Here is a 22,539-nt window from a genome sequence, read left to right as displayed (position 1 = left end):
AACAAGGAAAAATGAGAAAGAGAAATTAAGGAAACAATCCCATTTGCCATCGCAACAAAAAGAATAAAATACCTAGGAATAAGCCTATCTAAGGAGGCGAAAGACCTGTACTCAGAAAACTATAAAACACTGATGAGAGAAATCAAAGATGACACAGACGGAGAAATATACCAATCAATATGGTGAAGAATCAATATGGTGAAAATGACTATACTACCCAAAGCAATCTACAGATTCAACGCAATCCCTATCAAACTACCAATGGCATTTTTCACAGAATTAGAACAAAAATTTTACAATTCATATGGAAACACAAAAGACCTCAAATAGCCAAAGCAATCTTGAGAAAGAAAAATGGACCTGGACAAATCAGGCTCCCCAACTTCAAACTGTATTACAAAGCTACAGTAATCAAGACACTATGGTAGTGGCACAAAAACAGAAATATAAATCAATGGTACGGGATAGAAAGCCCAGAGATAAACCCACGCACATATGGTCACCTAATTTATGACGACGGAAGAAGGAACATACAATGGAGAAAGACAGCCTCTTCAATAAATGGTGCTGGGAAAACTGAACAGCTATATGTAAAAGAATGAAATTAGAACACTACCCAACACCATACACAAATATAAACTCAAAATGGATTAAAGACCTAAATAGAAGACGGGACACTAAAACTCGTAGAGGAAAACACAGGAAAAACACTCTTTGACATAAACCACAGCAAGATCTTTTCTGACCCATCTCCTAGAGTAATGGAAATAAAAACAAAAATAAACAAATGGGACCTAATTAACTTTAAAGCTTTTGCACAGCAAAGGAAACCATTAACAAGATGAAAAGACAACCCTCAGGATGGGAGAAAATATTTGCAAATTAAACAGCGGACAAAGGGTTAATCTCCAAAATATATAAACAGCTCATGGAGCTCAATACCAAAAAAACAAACAATTCAGTTAAAAAATGGGCAGAAGACCTAAATAGACATTTCACCAGAGAAGACATACAGACGGCCAAAGGCATATGAAAAGATGCTCAACATCACTAATTATCAGAGAAATGCAAATCAAAACTACAATGAAAATGGTCAGAATGGCCATTATGAAAAAATGTATAAACAATAAATGCTGGAAAGGGTGTGCTGAAAAGGGAACCCTCCTGCACTGCTGGTGGGAATGTAAATTGATACAACCACTACAGAGAAGAGTATGGAGGTTCCTTAAAAAACTAAAAATAGAAATACCATATCCCACTACTGGGCATATACCCTGAGAAAATCATAATTCAAAAAGAGTCATGTACCGGGCTTCCCTGGTGGCGCAGTGGTTGAGAGTCTGCCTGCCAATGCAGGGAACACGGGTTGGTGACCCAGTCCGGGAAGATCCCACATGCTGCGGAGCAGCTGGGCCTGTAAGCCATGGTCGCTGAGCCTGCGCGTCCGGAGCCTGTGCTCCACAACAGGAGAGGCCCGCATACCACAAAAAAAAAAAAAAGAAAAAGAGCCATGTACCATAATGGTCCTTGCAGCTCTATTTACAATAGCCAGGAAATGGAAGCAACCTAAGTGTCCATCATCAGATGAATGGATAAAGAAGATGTGACACATATATACAATGGAATATTGCTCAACCATAAAAGGAAACGAAATTGAGTTATTTGTAGTGAGGTGGATGGACCTAGAGTCTGTCATACAGAGTGAAGTTAAGTCAGAAACAGGAAAACAAATACCGTATGCTAACAGTTATATATGGAATCTAAAAAAAAAAAAAAAAATGGTTCTGAAGAAGCTAGGGGCAGGAGAGCAATAAAGACGCAGGCATAGAGAATGGACTTGAGGACACAGGGAGGGGGAAAGGTAAGCTGGGACATGGAAATATATACACTACCAAATGTAAAATAGCTAGTGGGAAGCAGCTGCATAGCACGGGGAGATCAGCTCCGTGCTTTGTGACCAGCTAGAGGGGTGGGATAGGGAGGGTAGGAGGGAGACGCAAGAGAGAGGGGATATGGGGATATATGTATGCATATGGCTGATTCACTTTGTTGCAGAACAGAAGTTAACACAATATTGTGAAGCAATTATACTCCAATAAAGATTAAAAAAAAAAAAAGGTCATTCAAGATACGCTGCGAGGATTAGGATGGAATAAAGGGTGAAAGTGAGGATGTCAGTTAGGAGGTAACAACCACCCTAATAAGCACTCAATCAAATCCAGGCAGGAAGAAACACTTATGAATGACTAAAAGCACCATAAAGAGAAGGAACAAGCACATTATCTCAGAGGAAAGTTAAGTGGAAAAAAACAATGACCAAAGGATTAGAAGATCTGGACTCAAATGGCATCTTCAATACCAATCAGCTGATTGGGAGACAGAACAAGGAGAGGAAGGCAGTCCAGGCCCTGGACCCTGTCTGGGTCACTCTAGAGCTGGACGTCCCTGTTGCTTAACACCTCTGTGCCATGGTTTCCTAGCAACTAAAAGGCAGGTGATAGCTACCTTATGGCAGAGGTACTGGAAAGGTTAAGTGGTAATTTATGCCTAGTCAGCAGCTAAGTAACACATTTGGAGCAACTGGGCACGCATGCACGCGTGTGTGTGTATGCGTGTGTGCTGCGTGTGCACTGCTGTGTGCGCATGTGTGCATGTGTGCGTGCGTGCATGCGTGCGTGCTGCGTGCGCATTGCTGTGTGTATGTGTGTGCGTGTGTGTATGCGTGTATGCATGTGCATGTGCACGTGCTTGCGTCTGCGTGCGCGTGTGCGTGTGTGGCGTTGGGGGTGCTGCTATCATTATACAATATGATCTCAGGTAAGTTATTTTCTGGGCTTCAGTGGCAGGGGTGAGGGAACTTCTTTACAAGACTCCGATGCCTCTGCTAATCCTGCAAGTTCAAGGTTTAAGAAGGATAGACCAGTGTGGGCTGGGGAAGTGGGGGAGAGGTGGACCTTGAAGACAGGACAAGTAGAATTTGGATGGACTGAGAGGTGATATGGCAGCCCAGGAGAGGGAAGCACCAGGAGGCTCAGGTGATGGGGCTGATTCTGGTAGATGCTCATCCAGGGTCTATCCTCCTTCCTCCTCACTACTGATTGTTTGGGACAGCAACGTATCCACCAAAAATACACCCCAGCCTCCCTCGCAGCTCTGCGTGGTCACATAGCCTCAACTCTGACCAATGAGCTGCAAGAAGAAGTGTCCTGGGTGGACACTTCCAGGAAACTTACAGATTTCTTGACAAAAAGGACAAATCAATGGGCCTGGTCTTTCCCCCTATATCCTTCCCCCTTTCTTCCTGCCTGGGTCACAGTAGTGACTCCTGGAGGTGGCATAACCCTCTTGCCAAAAAGGCTGAAAACTGCAGCCCAGGGTGTGGGGCAGGAGGTCAGCAGGGTGTGGGGTAGGAGGTCAGCAGGGTGTGGGGCAGGAGGTCAACAGGAGCCTGGGCCCTTGAGGTCTGGCTCGGGATGCTGCACAGGCCCTGGAAAAGCTGTCACATGGGCTTCATGACCTTTCGATGAGCCACTGGTGCGAGATTCTGTAACAAGAGCTGGGCACGTGGAGAAGCATGGGTACATGGTATCCTGGGACTTGCGGCATACGTGGCAGGAAGAAGGAGCCCACATAAGTAAGGCACAGGCACAGAAAAGAATCTGAAGTAGGCAGAAGTGGATATCCACTGGGAATAAACCTGAACCCCCAGGAAAATGTTCTTAATTCAGGGCATCTGTGGATAGAATTCACATGAATCCATCTTTATCTCCACAGACCTCTGAAATTTGTCATTTCCCCATATTGAGAATGTAAGGCAACAGCGCACAGCGGTATTAGCAGTATCTGTGACCTGGTCACCAACAGGAATAGCATTGTCCATCTGCACATTTTGAATTATCATTTACGCTCATCACTGCTTTGCAAGGATTGCCAACCCCACTGCTAGCTCCTGTTACTTGCTGCGTTAGTAAAGTACATACTGCCATATCACATCCCCACAAATAGGGGAAAGGGGCAAAAGGAAAGGATTCCTTGCTCATCACATCCAATTCCCCAAAGGGCCCAAGGCCACCTGAGTGAAACCTATGCACACAGTCCTTCTATACCTGATTAAATTAAAACCCAGCAAACACCTCTGAGGAAGCTGCAGCAGGGGCAGGTGAGAGACGGGATAGCAGCAGTCATGTCAGTGTCTGGGCACAGATTCTGTGACACCAAACTTTATCATGTTTCCAGAGTCACGATTTGAATCAAAGAAGATCAAGCCCCGTGAAATAACGAACGACACTGCCGTGGAATGCTACATTTAAAAAAAAGCAACTCTGTAATATTTCTGACAAGTAAGCCAACCATTTCCTTCAACGACGCAGAGCATTCTGCAGCTACCGAAACCACCACCAGCTGACAAAATATCTGGGGAATTTTTAAACAGTCACGAGGCAGCTTGGTTGAGGGACTTGTGATGTGGGGCTCAGAAGGGCTCAACATTCTCCTTTTGAGAACACCTCTGCACAGGGCTATAAAGTCTGGTACAGCAAATTTTTTAAATGCAATTAATAATTTTCACAGCTAAAACTTGTAAGACATAATGTTTTCCACAAAGAAAGTTGCTTTCCACAAATCAAGTGTAGGCTGAAGAAATCCAGCACAGGTTGATGCAGGGGCCAAGCCCAGACCCATTAAAAGCAGTGTCTCTGAAGGTGGCACCCCACCATTCGTCTTCTTTAACGCTTCCCAGGGGGTTCTAACGAGCAGTCACAGTTGAGAACCCCTGGTCTAAAGGAAAGGGGGCTGCTAAGCCATCAGGAGACCTACATTCTAGTCCCAAATCTGCCATGGGTTCACTGTATGACCTCGGATGAGTCACTTACATTTCCCTAAACTGATCAGACCAGTGGTATCCAAACCGTGTTCCTTAGTTCTAAATAGGTACCTTAGGAAAGAGGAAGGTTAGTGGCTGTTGAAGTGATGAGTCCCTATGACTATTATTCCAACCAGAGCAGCACAGTTTCATCAGTTATGAACACCAAGGTTTTGCAAAAGATTGTGGATAAAAGAATTCGACAGTTTAAAATAAAATTTTGAAAGCCTTTGAACTAGATAAAACCAAGCCCATCAAGAGATTTCAAAATCTTCACTGTCCTCCTGTGGCAGGAACTTCAAGTGAGTGATATACTACGTGGGGAAATAACGACAAAGCCGGCTCACACCCCACACACTCAGATGCCAGCTCAGCTACTAGAGTCTAAAAGACCACAAGGCACAGACACAGCCAGTTACGGGCCTCGAGCACCCTTCCCATCATTTGACAGGCGATATTCTAAATGCTTTACAAATATTCGCTCATTTAATCCTTACTACGATCCTATGAGTAACCACCCTATGAGGTGTGGTTACTAGCCCCATTTTACAGGAGGAAAATGAGGGACGGAGAGGGTAACCACTCCAGGTTACCCTCTCTTAAGCGATGCAGCTGGGATCAGAGTCCATGCTCTAACACCCCCACACTCCGCCCAGCCCTGGAGGGAAAGCTTGCCCTGATGGACACCTGGCTCACGAAGCCACTTCTACACTCTGGAACCTGAGTGTTTCAAAAAACACAAAATCTGATCACTGTCTTTTACCAGCCTAACAACCTGCCCTGCAAGCTGACTCAAGGCTATGAGCCCGGGTTTGCAGGCTCTGGTTCTCTCTCCACATTCCATCTCTTACCCCAAATCCCACCCATGCAAAACTACAAGGCTTGCAGCTCACAGCAAACCACGACTACCCCTCCCCGTCCACCTCCCCCCCACCTTTTATTTTATTTATTTTTTGTTTGTTTGTTTTTTTGCGGTACGCGGGCCTCCCACTGTTGTGGCCTCTCCCGTTGCGGAGCACAGGCTCCAGACGCACAGGCCCAGCGGCCATGGCTCACGGGCCCAGCCGCTCCGCGGCATGTGGGATCTTCCCGGACCGGGGCACGAACCCGTGTCCCCTGCATCGGTAGGAGGACTCTCAACCACTGCGCCACCAGGGAAGCCCTACCGTTTTTTCTGTTTGTTTGGTGGTTTTTTTTCCACCTTTTAGTAATCCCCTTAACTGTCACCTCCTCCTGGAAGCTCCCACTGCCCCCTGTGCCCACCCTGACTGCAGCATTCATCATGTTGTCTGTGACTGTCTGTCCACGTGCTTGGGCAATGGTGGATTGAAAGAAAGAATATTCTGCGAAAAGGGAGAAACTAATAGGCAATGTAGGTGAAAAGAGAAATATATATATATGGAGGCCCATGTGGACAGTGACCTGATTAAGGCCGACCTTGAGGGTTAGGTTCCGGTCAGGGTGAGGTTCTGGAGTCCAGCAAGGCCGACCAGGAGCCCCAGTTTGCTGCCTTGGGGCATGAGGAGTACCTCCACCCCTGAAAGTGCTGAGAGCTGGGCTGAGGGAGCACTGATGCCAACACGTTCTACAGGTGCACCGCGAAAAGGAAGCACCAGAATTTAAGGGGCTCACAGAGGTCTGTCCTGAGGCAAAGAGAGCCTCGGTCAGGGTAGTACCACTGGGCCAGGAGAGAGGACTTCATGAGACATTTCAAGGAAAAATATGAGGTTGGAGTGAGCTGTATGGTATTTGAAATGGGACCTAGACATTAACAGAGAATTCAGGTCCACTTTTGAAAGTATCATGATCAAACAGGACGTGTCATACATTTATTCCGAAACGGATACAAGGACTCGATTCTCCCTCACCCTCTTCTTTACTCGAAACGGCGCCATCAGCTGCTCTCAGATAAGAGTGCATGGTTTGACGCATAAAGTCAGATCTGAGAAACTTGAGGAATGAGCACCTCCTCAATGTCACACCAGCATCGAGGGACTACACTGACGTCAGGGGTCTGAGCTGGGAATAAGGCAGCTGGGGATCTACCAGAGAGGACTGACAAATCCCAAGCTACACGAACACAGTGCTTTTAAAGCACCGCAAATCTGCAATTTCATTGCAAACACACCTGTATTCCGTCATGGCATAGAACCTTCAATCACCCCCTACTGCTCTTAAAGTCCTTTTCCGTCTTCTAGATGCTCACGTGGGCTCAGGGGCTCTGCATGATCTAGCTGCTGCTCCTCTCTTGCTCCTTGTCAGTGGTCGGGGATGCTCTCGTCCTCTCTCTTCTAACTCTGTCTCACCTGTAAGACTGTAAGTGTCATGTTTTCCTTCTGCCTTCATTTTTGGCCCTCTGCTTGGAGAACTGCGTACCCTTCAGTTTTCAGTGGAAGCATCACCTCCTCACCAAGCCTGCCTGGACCATCTCAGCCCCTGTACGTCCCCTACAACAGTGTTTATCCCACTGGTGTGGAATTGCCGGACGTGTCTGTATCGGCCTACTTGGACACTCACGTGTGTCTCATTCACTATGGTATTCCAGGGCGTCCCTGGTATAGAATTACTCAGTAACTACTAAAAGCTCAATAACTACTAAATATACAAAGAAAGGAAGGGAGAAAATGTATTTTTTCATTCGTATTTATTTTTTCAAAGCAGTACAGCAGTTTAAGAAATAAGAATTTTGGGACTTCCCTGGTGGCGCAGTGGTTAAGAATCCGCCTGCCAGTGCAGGGGACACAGGTTTGAGCCCTGGTCTGGGAAGATCCCACATGCCGCGGAGCAACTAAGCCCGTGTGCCACAACTACTGAGCCTGTGCTCTAGAGCCCATGAGCCTCAACTACTGAGCCTGCGCTCTGGAGCCTACGAGCCACAACTACTGAGCCCACGTACCACAACTACTGAAGCCCGCACGCCTAGAGCCCGTGCTCTGCAACAAGAGAAGCCACCCAATGAGAAGTCCGGGAACCTCAACGAAGAGTAGCCCCTGCTGGCCACAACTAGAAAAGAGCCCACGCACAGCAACAAAGACCCAAGGCAGCCAAAAATATAAATAAATAAATAAATAAAAATTTAAAAAAAAAAGTTTTCCAGTTGCATTCTAAGTTATTTCCTTTACAAAAAAAAAAGATAGCCTTCTACGTAATTTATAATACATACACATTCCCACCCCTTTTCAGGAATACATCTGCAATAAGACTAAGGAATATTCCAGAAGGTAACAAATTGGTAGTTCAAAGTTCATAGTTTCTCTTTTAGGATTTCACTAAAGTAGGCTCCATGTTATAGCCTCCTTTCTCTAAAGTTCTAGAAACTGCTTTTTAATCATATTGCTTATTTTCTTTTTCCCATTTTCATGATCATATATTATACCAGAACTTAGTAAGCTTTAACTGGGGAGGGTTCCTTGGGCCTTTAAAGAAGATTGCACCAAACAGAAAGGTATCCACCGAACAAGCTAAAATAAGTCTGAAGGCAAGCAGCTTGTGTCCATGCAGCTTCAGCTGTAATTCCAGCACAGCTAAGCAAGGATGTCGAAAAGCCGTAGCCTCGGTTTTAGCCCTATTGAAACAGGAGCCACATCACATGCCCCTCAGCTCTGGGGGACCCACAGGCAAAACAGCCTTCGTGAGCCATGCCGCAGACAATGAGGCAGCCCCTCTTCCAGCATGCTGACAAAGAAGCGGAGATTCTAGAGAAAACCTCCATTGTTTCCTGTGGAGCCCGACAGAAGTGTTGAGATGTAAGGTAGGAAACACAAAGAATACCAGAGAATGAGGTTTGACGCACTGGTACCAGCTCAAAGAAACCAGGCTTTGCATCTCATACCCACCACACAAGCGCTCAGGTTGCAAGCCCGCTTCACCGCTCTCCCTTCCAGATGAGCACTTTCCACAAGAGAGCACGCAGAGTCGAGGGGGAGCTTAAAATGCTCAGTCGGCGTGTAAGAGGAGAACGTTAGAATTAGAAATTCTTTCATATGGTTTCACTTAATGTGGAAGAAGAAAATTAACCTTAGCTAGTATTTCTCATACAGGCTGACACTGGCGCCCTCACGGGGTCGGTAAGTCTCCAGGACATGATGGAGCACGGGTGCCCTGGCGCTTCTATTAGCTCTGGCTTATTGCGACCTATTCCTGGGTACATGTGCTCCCAACGGAGTGGTCTTGCACATTATATTATGAAGTTTTTAATTCAATTATCCCTCACAAAATAGAGCACAGGTTTCTAAGAATCCCTGCAAAGAAATTGCTGATAGAAAACAAGCAAAAAAGAACATGTCACACCTGGTACTTCCCACTCCAAGCAATGACAACTAGTCATATCTGACAAATAATAATAACCATTCTAGCCAGAAGTATCTGATGTGCTCAAAGAGACAGCTGAAATATGGAATTATACTTGCTATTGTTAATGATGAATTGTGCCTTGAGATATAAGCTAATGGAAACAAGAAGTCTCTGCTCTTAGCAAGGCAGTAAATGGGTTACTGCATGAAAAACACAGAGAACAATGGCTGGCATATAATCAACACCATGTAACTGTTAGCTGTTATATTTTAAAAAATTGCCTTTTCATCTTTATTGTCTTTATATTATATTTTAAATCCTTAACATGTGTTTATAATTGTTAAATGTATACTAGATGGATGGTCAGTAGTATGGCTATATATCAATAAATGAACACATATATTAAGGGTATATACTCAAAAAAAAACTGTCTCTAACTGATGGATTGGAGATGGCTACTCTAGAAACAGCTGTCTTACAGGAAAAAGTGGTGTCATCCTCCTGGTTGCCTTCCCTGAAGACACAGGTTCACCGCTAATTTTACCCTCAACTTCCACTCCCTGTCCCAACCCACCAGGTATTCAGATAACCTGAGGACAGCATGAAAGGAATATCACAAATGTGGAAATCCCACTTTGAGTTAAATCCTTTGGTCAGTTTTACAAAAGGCTCAGTATGAACATGGTAGGCACTTGCCTGCCTCCTTTCTTGCCCAAGAAGAGGGATTACTTATTTTCCACTGGGGAAACAGAGAGCGGACATCCTCCTCTGATCCCCACCATAAGCTACTATATGACTTGATTTCCACCAAGTTTCTGGCCAGGCTTCAAGGTATCACAGCAAGGATGACGATGCAGAATTAGAGTATCTGTTTTTAGGCATTTCATCCACAGAGCTTTCAACCACCAGTTCATGTGATCTCACAGCAACACAGTATGAGGCAGAAGAATAAATTAGCTGATGATGAAGCTGAGATGTGGAGAAACTTCGTGACAAGTCCTTCCTTGGGCCCACATTCTACTGCTGTCCACTTGGAATCATGCCCATACCGCATAGTTAGTTTGTTCTTAACATACTTCTCTGACTAAATTATTCCAATATTTTGTTCCCTAATGAGAAAGATCTCTTATTCTCATATATGTAAAAGAGCACTGCTTCCTTCTCAGGATCTGATAACACTAAACGCAGATTCCTTTGGTTCGATTCTTCCACTTCATGAGACAATAAGATGTAGGTTAAGTATGTTTGGTTTTTGTTTTCAAATGGCAATTTAGTTCCATATGTAAAAACACTATTAAATAAAAATTTCTGAGAGACGGGAAGTATAAAGGTGGCTAAAGATCATTTTGGCTAACTTGTGTTATGGTTTATTCTAGACTCAAAAATTAGCTCGGGAATGTTCTCAAACTATTATTCTATACCTCAAAAGCTTCTCCTTAAATTAGTTTACGGTAGAAACACAAGTAATGCGAAATAATATTGAAATGCAGCTGCAAACCCCACTGTTAGAATAACAACAGATAATATTAATTGAGCATTTACTACACGCCAAACACTATTCTAAGCATTTTTCATATTTTTTAAAATTAATTTATTTATTTATTTTGGCTGCTGTTGGGTCTTCGTTGCTGTGCACAGGCTTTCTCTAGTTGCAGCGAGCGGGGGCTACTTTCTGTTGCGGTGCGCGGGCTTCTCATTGCAGTGGCTTCTCTTGTTGCAGAGCACAGGCTCTTGGCACGCAGGCTTCAGCAGTTGTGGCACGTGGGCTCTAGAGCGCAGGCTCAGTAGTTGTGGTGCACAGGTTTAGTTGCTCCACGGCACGTGGGATCTTCCCGGACCAGGGCTCAAACCCATGTCCCCTGCATTGGCAGGCGGATTCTTAACCACTGCGCCACCAGGGAAGTCCCACTTTTCATATTTTTAACTCATTTAATTCTAATAATCTTATGAAGTAGGAACTATTACCCCCAATTAGCAGATAAGAAAACTGAGGCATCGAGAGGTCATCTAACTTTCACAAGGTAATGTCTAGTGAGTGGCAGAGCTGGGATTCAAACTCAAGGCACTCATTATTGTTCAATCAGAAGGCTTTTCCTACTTGCCATGGTTTCAGGCAAACAATGGTCTTCAATAATTTAGCAAGAAAAAAATGGCCTGTAAGGACAATAAGACGATGAACAATTTCATTTCCATTGTGTTCTTCACCTGAATCGGTCAGAGCCGTTATCCAGTTTCTGAGTCGACAGGGGAGACTGCTAAATAACTCCTAATTCAAAACAGAAATCCTAATGGGAATGAGGAAAATTTTAGCATCAAATTATATTGAAATTATACATCTCAACATTAGGAGTTGTTCTTCCTTCATTTCATACTTTTCCAAGGAGATTTTCCTGCCATATTTCCCAGCTGCTAAAGGATGAAGAGGCAGCATGTTACCAGTGTGTATAGGCTCGGAGGCCAGACTGCCTGGGTTGAACCCAAGCTCCACACTTTCCAGTTCTGTGCCTCGGTTTCCTCACTGGTAGAATAAAGATAAGAATAGTCCATACTTATGTATTATGAGGTTAAAGGAATTAATATTGGCAAAGCATTAAGAGCAGTGCTGTGTCTGGCACATGAATGTCGAACACTGGGTTTTAAAAAAATAAGAAGAAGAAGAAAAGAAAATCGCAAGAGCTTACTGCTCTTGCCAATGTTCTTCCCACCTAAAGCTCTGGGGAAATCAGATTACAAGTGAAACAAGGAGAAATTTCCATCTCAGCGCCATTTATTTTCCTTTAGCCTTAAGATTTGCCACAGTGGGAGAATCTACTGAGGAACCAAGTTTGAGTTGCGTTCTCAGCAGCTACGTACATCTTGGTCAAACCTGGTCTTCAGAGTGAATCAACACCCACCGAGGAGGGAACTGTAAAGTTATTCTAACTGACATCAGCCTGAACAATTCCTAGGTGTAAAGTCATTCTTCTTAATCACTGGCAAGAGTTCTAATCCCTGGAACCAAGAGATAAGAGTTTTGAGAGAAACCACTGCATGCCTGCTTCAAAAAAATCTAAGTAGATAAATGGAAAGGTTATGTTTTTCTTGACATGCTCAGGACAAAGACCTTAGTTGAGAGGGAAAATTTAGAGTAATAAACACAATGAGAGAAATAAAAGGCCGCTCCTATTGTTATAGCTGACGTCGCTGCAGGAAGCAGACAGCCAAACGTGGCCAAATGCCCCAGAAGGGATGCCACCATGGAACCACGAGAAACCTTCATTTAATGTTCTGGCGGTGGTGGGGGGGAGGGGGGAGAGGCGGGTGACTGACTCCTTCTTACAGAAAACAGATAGAAAGAACAGCAAATCTTCACTCCAGAGAGTTGAAATAGCCCCTTCTCATTTCCTTTTTACCTCTCCCCACCCCAGTTTGATCCTATTTGCCTGGAATTCCCACAGCGCTGCCCTATCCTCCGCTGAGAAAGATAATCAGCTTTCCTCTTCCCTGCTGATGAACTTGGCCGTGATGTGGACACAGCCATCTCCTGTTATTGTAATTAGACACTGAACTAACAGATACTGAAACCACATACTTTGATTTGTTTTGACTGTAACAACATAAGGGGGCTCTGAAGGGAATAAGACTTAGAATGCGTGTGTCCACAAGATTCGTCTTAAGCCAGAAATAATCTCTTTCAAAACAGGGAGTCAGACGTGGGCGGAGAATGTCCTGGTTATTGCCACAGTGCCCTATCTCCCACTCACACATCTTACATAAGATCATCTTAATACCAAGGTTATAAGATGCCCTTAAGAGTGAACTCTCTTTCTCCCTCCCCAGAGAAGCGATATACTATGGTCCTCTTTTTATCCCATTCCTAGAATGACTAGGTACCTGGGAACTGAAAAACAAAAGCTCTTGGAAAAGCTGTTTCACTTGGGGTGGCAATCAGTACAATAAATAAAGACTTCTTAACACCTTTCAAATTAAAGGAAAGAAAACCTAGTAATGGTGATTAGTTCCCACAAGTCATGACCAGGTGAATTGAAAAGGCTTCAGTAGGAGGAAGGCAGGAGGATGCTGGGGGAGAGGGTGTTGCCCTCAACAAGCTTACAGCATTTTCCCTAAGGGACGATTCTATGACAATGTCTTTCAGAAACGCTGGCATTCTAGATTCTCTTCTTTCCTAGCTATACACCCTATGTCCCCAAACAAATAATCAGACGCGTAGGAATGTTGAGAGGATTGCACATTGCCACGGAGTATCGATTTCCTACCTGCCTGACTGTGGGCTAAAGGTTCTTCGGACACCAACTACCCAATGTGATGCCGGCACAGGAAAAGTCCACCCCCAACTTGTCACAGAAAACATCCTTCTCTCCTTCATAGCCACTCCATACCCAGAGGTCTCAAAACTTCTCTTCCTTATTCCTCAAAAGAGAAATGTTTCTTTCTTTATTTCACTAATTATATCACTAAACTCTAAATTAAAAAGGAGAAACTAGACCCATTGCCGAGTATTTTTTAAGGGAGAATACAATCAGTAATTCACCATATCCCACTGCGTTTCTTCAGGCTAAAAAACTATAGCACAGAATACCCTGGAACTCTTCTCTTTGTTTTCCTTTTAAGTTTTATGACTTCTCTCGAACATGGCTTCTTCTGTTCCTGAGAGTTTCCTCTATATGTAGATGGAACCTGAAATTAATTTGTATTTTCTTTCTTATAAGTAAGGCGCTGCTGTCAAGAGCTCACCCAAGTACAGGAAACAACGCTCCTTCGGCAAATGCCTCGTGGAAGCTATGAGAAGCAGAACAGAGTGCATGTTATTTTATCCACCAAAATCTTTTTTAAGTTTGTTTTAAAACAGGAGGATTAATTTGACTCCTTTGGCTACACAATTACGTGTACTAATAGGATAAAATAATTCTCTGTAAGCTGGCATGACGGATGGCTTAAAGCTGACAGGTACATACTGCTATATTTAAAATGGTTAACCAACAAAGACCTACTGTAGAGCACAGGGAACGCTGCTCAATATTCTGTAACAACCTCAACAGGAAAAGAATTTGAAAAAGGATAGATACATATATATATGTATCACTGAATCACTTTGCTGTACACCTGAAACTAACACAACACTGCTAATCAACTGTACTCCAATATAAAATAAAAAGCTTAGAAAAATTTAAAGTTGTCTTATAATCTTTATACCAATCAATAATTATCTGTAGTGATAAATAATCATCTCACTGCTACCCAACTACCCTACGTTATCAAATACAAAGTTAGGCTCCTGCTGAATTGAATTCCTTGCACATCACTGATCTTTCTTTCTTTCTTTTTCTTTGGCCATGCTGCGTGGCAAGCGGGATCTTAGTTCCCCTACCAGGGATCGAACCTGCGCCCCCTGCAGCGGAAGTGCGGAGTCTTAACCACTGGACCACCAGGGAAGTCCCTCCCATGTTTCTAACATATAAAAATATTCCTGTGATAATTCCTCTTTTCATGGTGAATCTCATGTGATCTTACAGGAAACTTTAGGCTTTCTTCAATCTCCAAGTAAGATGAAGGTGATATTATATGTGAAAGAAGTCTTGTGGAAATATTTATTTTGACTGTACAAAGTTTGTTGGGGATGAAGAGGTCGAAAAGGAGGGAGAAATTCATCACATGTATTCTGGAGAGAGTCCATGCATCTTCCTTTCACCATCCTTCATGCCTGTCAACTCTCTATTTGCAAATGAAATAATGATGCCATTATTTTTCCCGTTGCTGCATTTCTTGCTTATAATAGTATTTGCCACTTTTTCATCCTTACCTTTCTTGGCCTCTCTGTGGCCCGCAGCATTGCTACTTCTGCTTCTGACAACTCCCCTCTCTTCTTGGAATTCCTTTGGGCTTGTAACTCCTGAATTCTAAGCCCCCCAGACTTGCTCTGAGCTCCAATCCCTCAGCTCTAACTTCCTACAAAACACTCCCCCCTGCAAAGTTAGCATCCTCAAAACTCAAGTCGCCATTTCCGCCCATCTCCTCACCTTGAACCTGTGCCTGCCCCAGGGGTTCACTTTCAAGGACCAGCACCCAGTGGCTGAAACCTGGCACCTCCCACTCTCCCCTGCCCCGCATGGTTGGTCACCTGGTCACCTCAACAGTACCTCTCATATCATCTCTTCCGAGCCTGCCCCTTGCTCTAATCACTCCCTTATTTCGAGCTTTCATCATTTCTCACCCAGATTTCTGCACGAGCCAGACTCCTAGGTGTCCCAGCCTCTAGGTGTGCTCCCCTCGTCTTCCAAGTCAGCCTCCCCACTGTCGTGAGTCCGTTATGCCTTTGTCTAAAGTCACTAGTTACAATTCCAGCTTATTAGGGCATTCAGTGGCCCTCACGTGTGACACCTGCTTGCTGTTCCTGCCTCATTCCCCTCCAAGTGACTACACGTGCTCCCAAACGTGGGAAGACATGCCCCACGCACTCTCACGCCAGCCTGTCTCCGCATTTGCACGTTCCCTGTCAGGAGCTCCCCTTTCTCTTATTTGCTTGGTTAATTCTGACAGCTCAAATGTCACTTCTCCAGGGAGCCTTCCCTCACCTGACCCAGCCTATCCCCTCCACTGTTCCCCAAACCACCAGGGGCCAGTCTGAGCGTCCACACAACCTGGACTTTTTCTGTTTCTCCTAAAACTCACTCCACTGTAGTACTGCTGCTTATCGACCCTTCCTCCCCTCCCCAACTCTGCTCGAGGGGGTGGGAACTGTACTGAGTTCATCTCCTCAGCCCCAAGGCCCAGCGTGCAGACTCAGAGCTCAGCACACACTTGCTGGGTGAAGGAAGAGAATCACAGGGAGAAAGGGGGGATCACCTTACTTGTCTCCTGCGGGTGTTTTCTTGCCCTGGGCCCTATGCTGTCACTGCCCTTTCCTCAGTGTCACCATATCTGAGTTAAGGGATGTCTTTAGATGGCAAAAATCACCGGCCTCTTTTAAGCAGTATATCCAGTGACCTCTGCTAGCAAACTGTTCATTCAGCATAGCAGCCAAAGTCCCGATAACGGCCTTGAGGTCCTGCCACTTTGTCTCACTCTCTATAACCTTTCTGACAATGTCACCTGCAACCCAGGCTTTCCTATGTCTGCTCCAGACGCATGGGCTTCCTGGCAGATTCTTTGAGAAACTGCAAGCCTGTTCCTGCCTCAGGGTTCTTACAGTTGCCTAGGATGTCAGAATGTTCTTCCTCCCAACAGCTGCCCTTTCAGGTCTTTGCCCCCGTGTTACAGTCTGACACCTCCTTTAACCACCCTGAGCCTCACGCTTCCTATTTTGTTTTTCCCTACTGCTTCCCTACTTTGTTTTTCTCCGTAGTGTTTATCTGCCATGCTATCTATTTTAACTGTTTGTCGCCGTCAAAGAACGCAAGCTCCCTGTAGGGAGGGATTGCTGTCTGTTTTATTCCCTGCTGAATCCTCAGCATCCAATTCCTGGAACACAGCTCGCACTCAGTGAGTCACCTGGCACACTAGGTTATGCTTTTCCAGCTTTTAGAAAGCAGCACAAACAACAACAACGAAACAGACAACCTGATTTTAAAATGGGCAAAGGACCTGAACAGACATTTCTTTAAAGAAGATATATCTGGCCAATAAGAAGCACATGAAACGATGTTCAACATCGCTCATCGTGGGAAATACATACCTACAATGAGGTACCACTTCACACTCATCAGGGCGGCTGTTATTTTAGAAAAACAGAAATTAACAAGTGTTGGCAAAAACGTGCAGAAATTGGAACCCTTGTGTACTGCTGGTGGGAATGTAAAATGGTGCAGCTGTTGTGCAAGACAGCATGGTGTTCCTCAAAATATTGAACAGAATTACCGTTATCACCCAACAATTCCACTCTGGGTGTATATTCAAAAGAATCGAAAGCAGGGACTCAAACAGGTATTCAAACACCCATGTTCATAGTGGTAATATTCACAATAGACAATGAAAGCAAGTGTCCATCGACGGATGAATGGATAAACAAAATGGTATGTACGCACACAACAGAATATTTATTATTCAGCCTTAAAAAGGAATAAGATTATGACGCATTCTACAACATGGATAATCTTTGAAGACATTACGATAAGTGATATATGCCAACTACAAAAAGACAAATATTATATGATTCCACTTATAGGAGGCCCCTAGAGCAGTCAAATTCACTGGGACAGGAAATAGAATGGTAGTTGCCAGGGACGAGGGACAGGGGACGGGGAGGGGAAGGGGGAGAGAAGGAAGGAGTAGTTAGTGTTTAATGGGTACAGAGTTGCAGTTTGGGAAGATGAAAAGGTTCAGCAGATGTATGATACTGATGGTTACACAACAGTATGAATGTATTTGATACCATGGCACCATACACTTAAAAATGGTTAAAATGGTAACTTTCATTTTATGTATAATTTCCCACAATTAAAAGGAAAAAGGCGGCACAGCGCTTGCCTTAAACTCTAATAAGTAGCCTAATATATAAGGCAGGTAGAAGTGAAGCTGCTGTGGCCAAAGCAGGAATGCAGGGGGAGAGGTGCCGGCTCTGCATGGCATGTCCTTGCTGCCTCCTAGTGGCTCATGGACCCCACAGAGGTTCAGAGTCATCACAAAGGAGGCCCCCGGCTCCATCCTAAAGGGCTCATGCACTGGTTTCACTGTTCTTAAGGAAAGAAAGGTAAAAAGTTACTCCTGGTTCCACTTCTAGGAGGAACTTAGCAACAAGGGAAAACGCCATCACCCACAGGCCTTCAGCCAAATGTCAACACTGACTTAGTTTTACAGAAATCCCTTTATATCCAGTGGCAGAGGAGACCTGCCAGGGGAAAGAGCAACATTAAGTCACTGGCACCCATACCCAATTATCACTAATGTCTCACATTTCCTGAGCCCTTTTCCATAAAAACTCAATCCTCAAAATAAGTCCATCAAGAAGGTACGAAAGACATTGTGTGATCTCCAGTTTACAAATGAATGAAAACCCAGTGGGCGTTATCCGCAGAGGATTACAGAAGTAGAACTGACTTTAGGATAATAATCACTAGCATTGATCAAGGATTTATTAATGATGACACTGGCTCAAGACTTTACATGGACTGTTGGATTTCTTACTTGCAACTAGCCTCTTCCACCATATTTGGTAGTTACCATTATTATCCTTCCTTTTTAGAGAAGAGAAAGGGTGAGGCTCAGAGAATAAATAACTATCCCCAAATTCAACAGCTGCAAGCAATGGACTGTTCTGAAACGTCTTACTCCAGAGACCATGCACTTAACCAGTATTATTTTGTCCTGCCCATCTGGGTCCCTGACTCTCGCTTTTTGGGAGAGGCCTAATCAGTGCTTCCTTCAGCCTTGAAAGCAAGCACAACTGATGAATCTCCACAGGTCACTGTGTTTTCTAACCCTAAGTTGAACTAATGCTACCAAAATAAATCAGTACTCTTATTCCCTAAGCGTAAATGCAACAAGACACTGTCACTTAGACTAAGAAGAGATTCCTAGATCCTTTACAATCCTGTAGAAATTTACATACAAAAATATCCTAAGACCATCAGAATAAACAGTCACATTGGGGTCAACCCATTTAATGTCTCTTTTCTGTAGGACTAAATCTGCCGATGGACAGAGAGCTGATTGTTCCCTATACTTGTCTGAGAGCTTCTTCAGAACTTTCCGAGGATGTCTGCTTTGTTCTCCAGAAATTGGAAAGAGGAGAAATGCTCTGTGGTTTGTCAATAGGGCATCCGGTCTGCAGGGCTGCCCCATAGGATGCAAGGGCTTTGGGCCAGTTGAAACAAACATTAATTTGGAAGACATTCAAGCAAGGCTCCAACTGGGCAACTCTAAGGGGCAGGCAAGGGGAGGAGAGGGGCAGAGTCGTGCGTAGCAGGGCTGCAAGCCGATGGCTCGAGTTCCTCCTACTGCTTCTGAGAGACTTCCAGGGACTATCTCCTTCACAAAAACCTTGAAGTAGCTTCTTAAAAACCACCAAACATATATACTAATTCTTGCAGCAAAATTCATATATGATATGGGCGTTTTCTTTACTTTAAAGGTTTAGAATTAGAACCTAAACACCAGCTGCTCCATTTATTTGTTTGTTTGTTTACTTTGGCCGTGCTGCTCGGCTTGCGGGATCCTAGCTCCCCAACCCAGGATGGAACCCGAGCCCCCAGCAGTGGAAGCTCAGAGTTCTAACCACTGCACCGCCAGGGAATTCAACACCAGCTCTTCCTAACTCCATGTGTCACCTTCGCTGTGACGGTGTGATACCCTGAGCACAGACCTGCCACTCCACTAACCCTGGGGACATGGCTTTTCTCTCTTCCATTCCAAACATCCCACAACGGGGCCACAGCGTGCATGTTCCTCTCACCCAAGAACAGGGGATGAAGGAGGGTCTTACCGAGTTCTCCTTCAGCTGCAGCCCCTCCCCGTTGGGAAGTGAGGACCGTCTCTTAGCTGAGTTCCTGTTTGGGGTTGAGGTAATGGCCCCTGCTTTCTTCTTCACGGTGAGCACCTCACAGCTGGCTTGGTCTTCATTGTGTGTGCTCTTCCCGGCGTTGATAACCCTGGAGGAGAAGCCAGAAAAGCTGGTCAGACAGAGTGATGTCTGGAGAGCTGAGAGCCCAGTCCCTCAGGTCAGCCCAGACAGGCTTCACAACTGGCACAAAACGAACGCCCTACTTAATGCACAGGACCTTACAGCCTTGGTGGAGTAAATGGATTTTTTTTTTTAATGTAATTCTACCAGCATATGTTAAAACATGTGCTAAAGCAATATGCTGAGGTCAGCTCACCTTCGCAGGTGTCTGATAGACGGGATCAACCCCACCAATCCACTTCCAGTCAAAACACTCGAGACAATCACTTTTTGCCAATTACATTGAAGACAGATGGCTGGCTCAGGGAATTCCGTTGCATTTCTCCAAGTGATAGAGCAAAACCACCATCAATCTTATCAAAGAACAAGGCAGTCGTTTACAGCACACTGTAAAATCCAAGAGAACAGAGAACTGTATTTCATGACTGCCATGACCACTTTTACTTTACACACGGAGAAGTGAACGGATCAAAGGTTTATTCTTTTAAAATTATCTTCACTCCTTTATCTTTTCCCATGTAGAATAACACTCCTCACGTTGCATCATCACAACAGACTATAGGGCATGCTGATTTGTACGTGTGGCCCTATGATCTCATGGCATGTCGATATTCTTTGGCCTAATTACTAATGTTCTGAGCACAGGAATGCCTCAGAAAAACATGCTACATCATTCATAGACCTTCTTCTGTATCAGGTGACCGCAGAATGAACTCCTGGGTTTCGGTACCATTTTCTTATTAACTAGTTAAGTGGCAGCTAAATTAGTTTTCCTGAAAGAGAGCTCTCCTTGATGTGCCATTGCCTGTGTTTTTTTCCCAAAATTTCAACAGTGTCACAGTAGGTGACAGAGTGAGTGTGGAGGATACAGACTCAGTGGCAAGGAAAGAAAGATGCTTTTTTTTTCAAAATAAGGTAAGACAGATGGAAAACCACTTTAAAAGTGTGGTATATACACCACTCAGTCTTGTTGTACTCCCTCCTAACAATTAATTAGAAGATGATCATTTTCAAATGACTTTTTATAAAGAATTTTAAATTCTGAAATAATTATAAACTCAGAGTAAACTGCAAAAATAGTATAGAGAATCTCATGTACCCTTCACCCAACTTCCCCCAAAAGCAACATTTTATATCACTCAAGTACAACATCAAAACAAGCAACTGACACTGATCCAGCGCTGTCAACCAGACTGCAGACCTTATTCAAATATCACCATTTTTTATATCAAATGGCTTTCAGTACTAAAAACTGTATACACGCTACAATCAAACAGGAAACAGAGCAAACTGAGATCTGAGTGCTGTAAGACTTCAGGGAGTGTGTTTTGAACAGTCTTCTACCAAACCTTGGGATTCTATGGAGGTGTTTCAGATGTTTTAACATTTACTTTAAATTTATTTTTTAAATGTATAAGCATTTTGGAAAAAACTGCAATGATTTAAAAGTTGATTCCCATCTGTTACATGTGAACAAATACATGCCAGTCTATATATTTTGGGCAGCTTTGGCATTATAATCCTTCTATCTTTTCTCTTTGACCAGTATCACTTGATTGGAAGAAGATCTGTTTAAAAAAATACCATTTGAGGGATTTCCCTGGTGGCGCAGTGGTTAAGAATCTGCCTGCCAATGCCGGGGACGCGGGTTCAAGCCCTGGTCTGGGAGGATCCCAAATGCCGCGGAGCAGATAGGCCCGTGCGCCACAACTACTGAGCCCGTGTGTCACAACTACTTAAGTCCACGTGCCTAGAGCCCGTGCTCCGCAACAAGAGAAGCCACCGCAATGAGAAGCCTGCGCACCGCATCAGAGAGTAGCCCTCACTCGCTACAACTAGAGAGCCCGCGCTCAGCAACAAAGACCCAATGCAGCCAAAAAGAAATAAAAAAAAAAAATTTTGCAATTACTTATCTATATGTAATAGGAAAAAGATCATAAGAGTCATCTACTATCTCCGCTATTTCAAATTTCTGTTCACTGAAACTGCTTTATCATTCTTCCTGAGTTTATTATAAATTTCAACTTAACCATATTTTTATAAATGGAAGTCTTTAACTCATTTTACACACGACAGTTTTGTGTAAGATTCTTTTTTTTTTTTAAAGTAGATTGCTGCTTACAGAATATGAAGACCATTGTCCTCGTGGTGGGGGTCCCTCGTAGGAGGCAGGGGTCCCTGCTGATCTCTGTGAGGTCAAATCTGCCTCCACACCCTCTCAGGGATGAAGGGAGGAAAAGGTCAAGGTCTAGTTTTCGGCCCCACCTTCACTCTCTCCTCTAAGGAGGAGGCGTTTTCACAAGGTTTAAGAATACAATGCTGAGAACCTACTGTAGAGCACAGGGAACTCCACTCAGTGCTCTGTGGTGACCTAAATGGGAAGGAAATCCAAAAAAGAGGGGACAGATGTATACGTATAGCTGATTCACTTTGCTATACAGCAGAAACTAACATCACTGTAAAGCAACTGTACTCCAATAAAAAAAAAATTAAAAAAGAATACAGTGCAATTCTTGACGACACGATGAAGACACACACTACCTGCATAAGACCATTAATACCACTATGCTTGCTGCCCAAGCTAAGTAAGTTATCCCAAGTTCCACAGCCAGGAAGGAGCGCTGCTGGGATTCAGAGTGAGGCCTCCTTTGACCCCCAGCCCAACCTCTTCCTATTATACACGGGGATTTGCATCAGTCGGTGGGAGGACCAGCTGGACTGTGTGGGGAAGCACGGAATAAGCAGATTAGGCAAGCTCAGGTCCGTGCCT

At 44.2% G+C, this 22,539-nt stretch overlaps 1 protein-coding gene across 2 annotated transcripts in view; it reads right to left on the bottom strand.

The window, feature by feature from the left end:
* PPM1H (protein phosphatase, Mg2+/Mn2+ dependent 1H) overlaps positions 1-22,539 on the bottom strand; it is a 262,737-nt gene that overhangs the window by 149,449 nt on the left and 90,749 nt on the right. For both annotated transcript variants that reach the window (XM_079938193.1, XM_079938192.1), the window contains exon 2: positions 19,572-19,737. In XM_079938193.1, the coding sequence (XP_079794319.1) occupies positions 19,572-19,737 (166 nt within the window). The remainder of the gene's footprint in view (positions 1-19,571; positions 19,738-22,539) is intronic.

The sequence above is a fragment of the Stenella coeruleoalba genome (assembly GCF_951394435.1).
Source record: "Stenella coeruleoalba genome assembly, chromosome: 11".
In the NCBI taxonomy this organism is placed as follows: Eukaryota; Metazoa; Chordata; class Mammalia; order Artiodactyla; family Delphinidae; genus Stenella; species Stenella coeruleoalba.
Note: the sequence above shows the minus strand (reverse complement) of the source record. Positions and strands in the feature narration are given on the sequence as shown.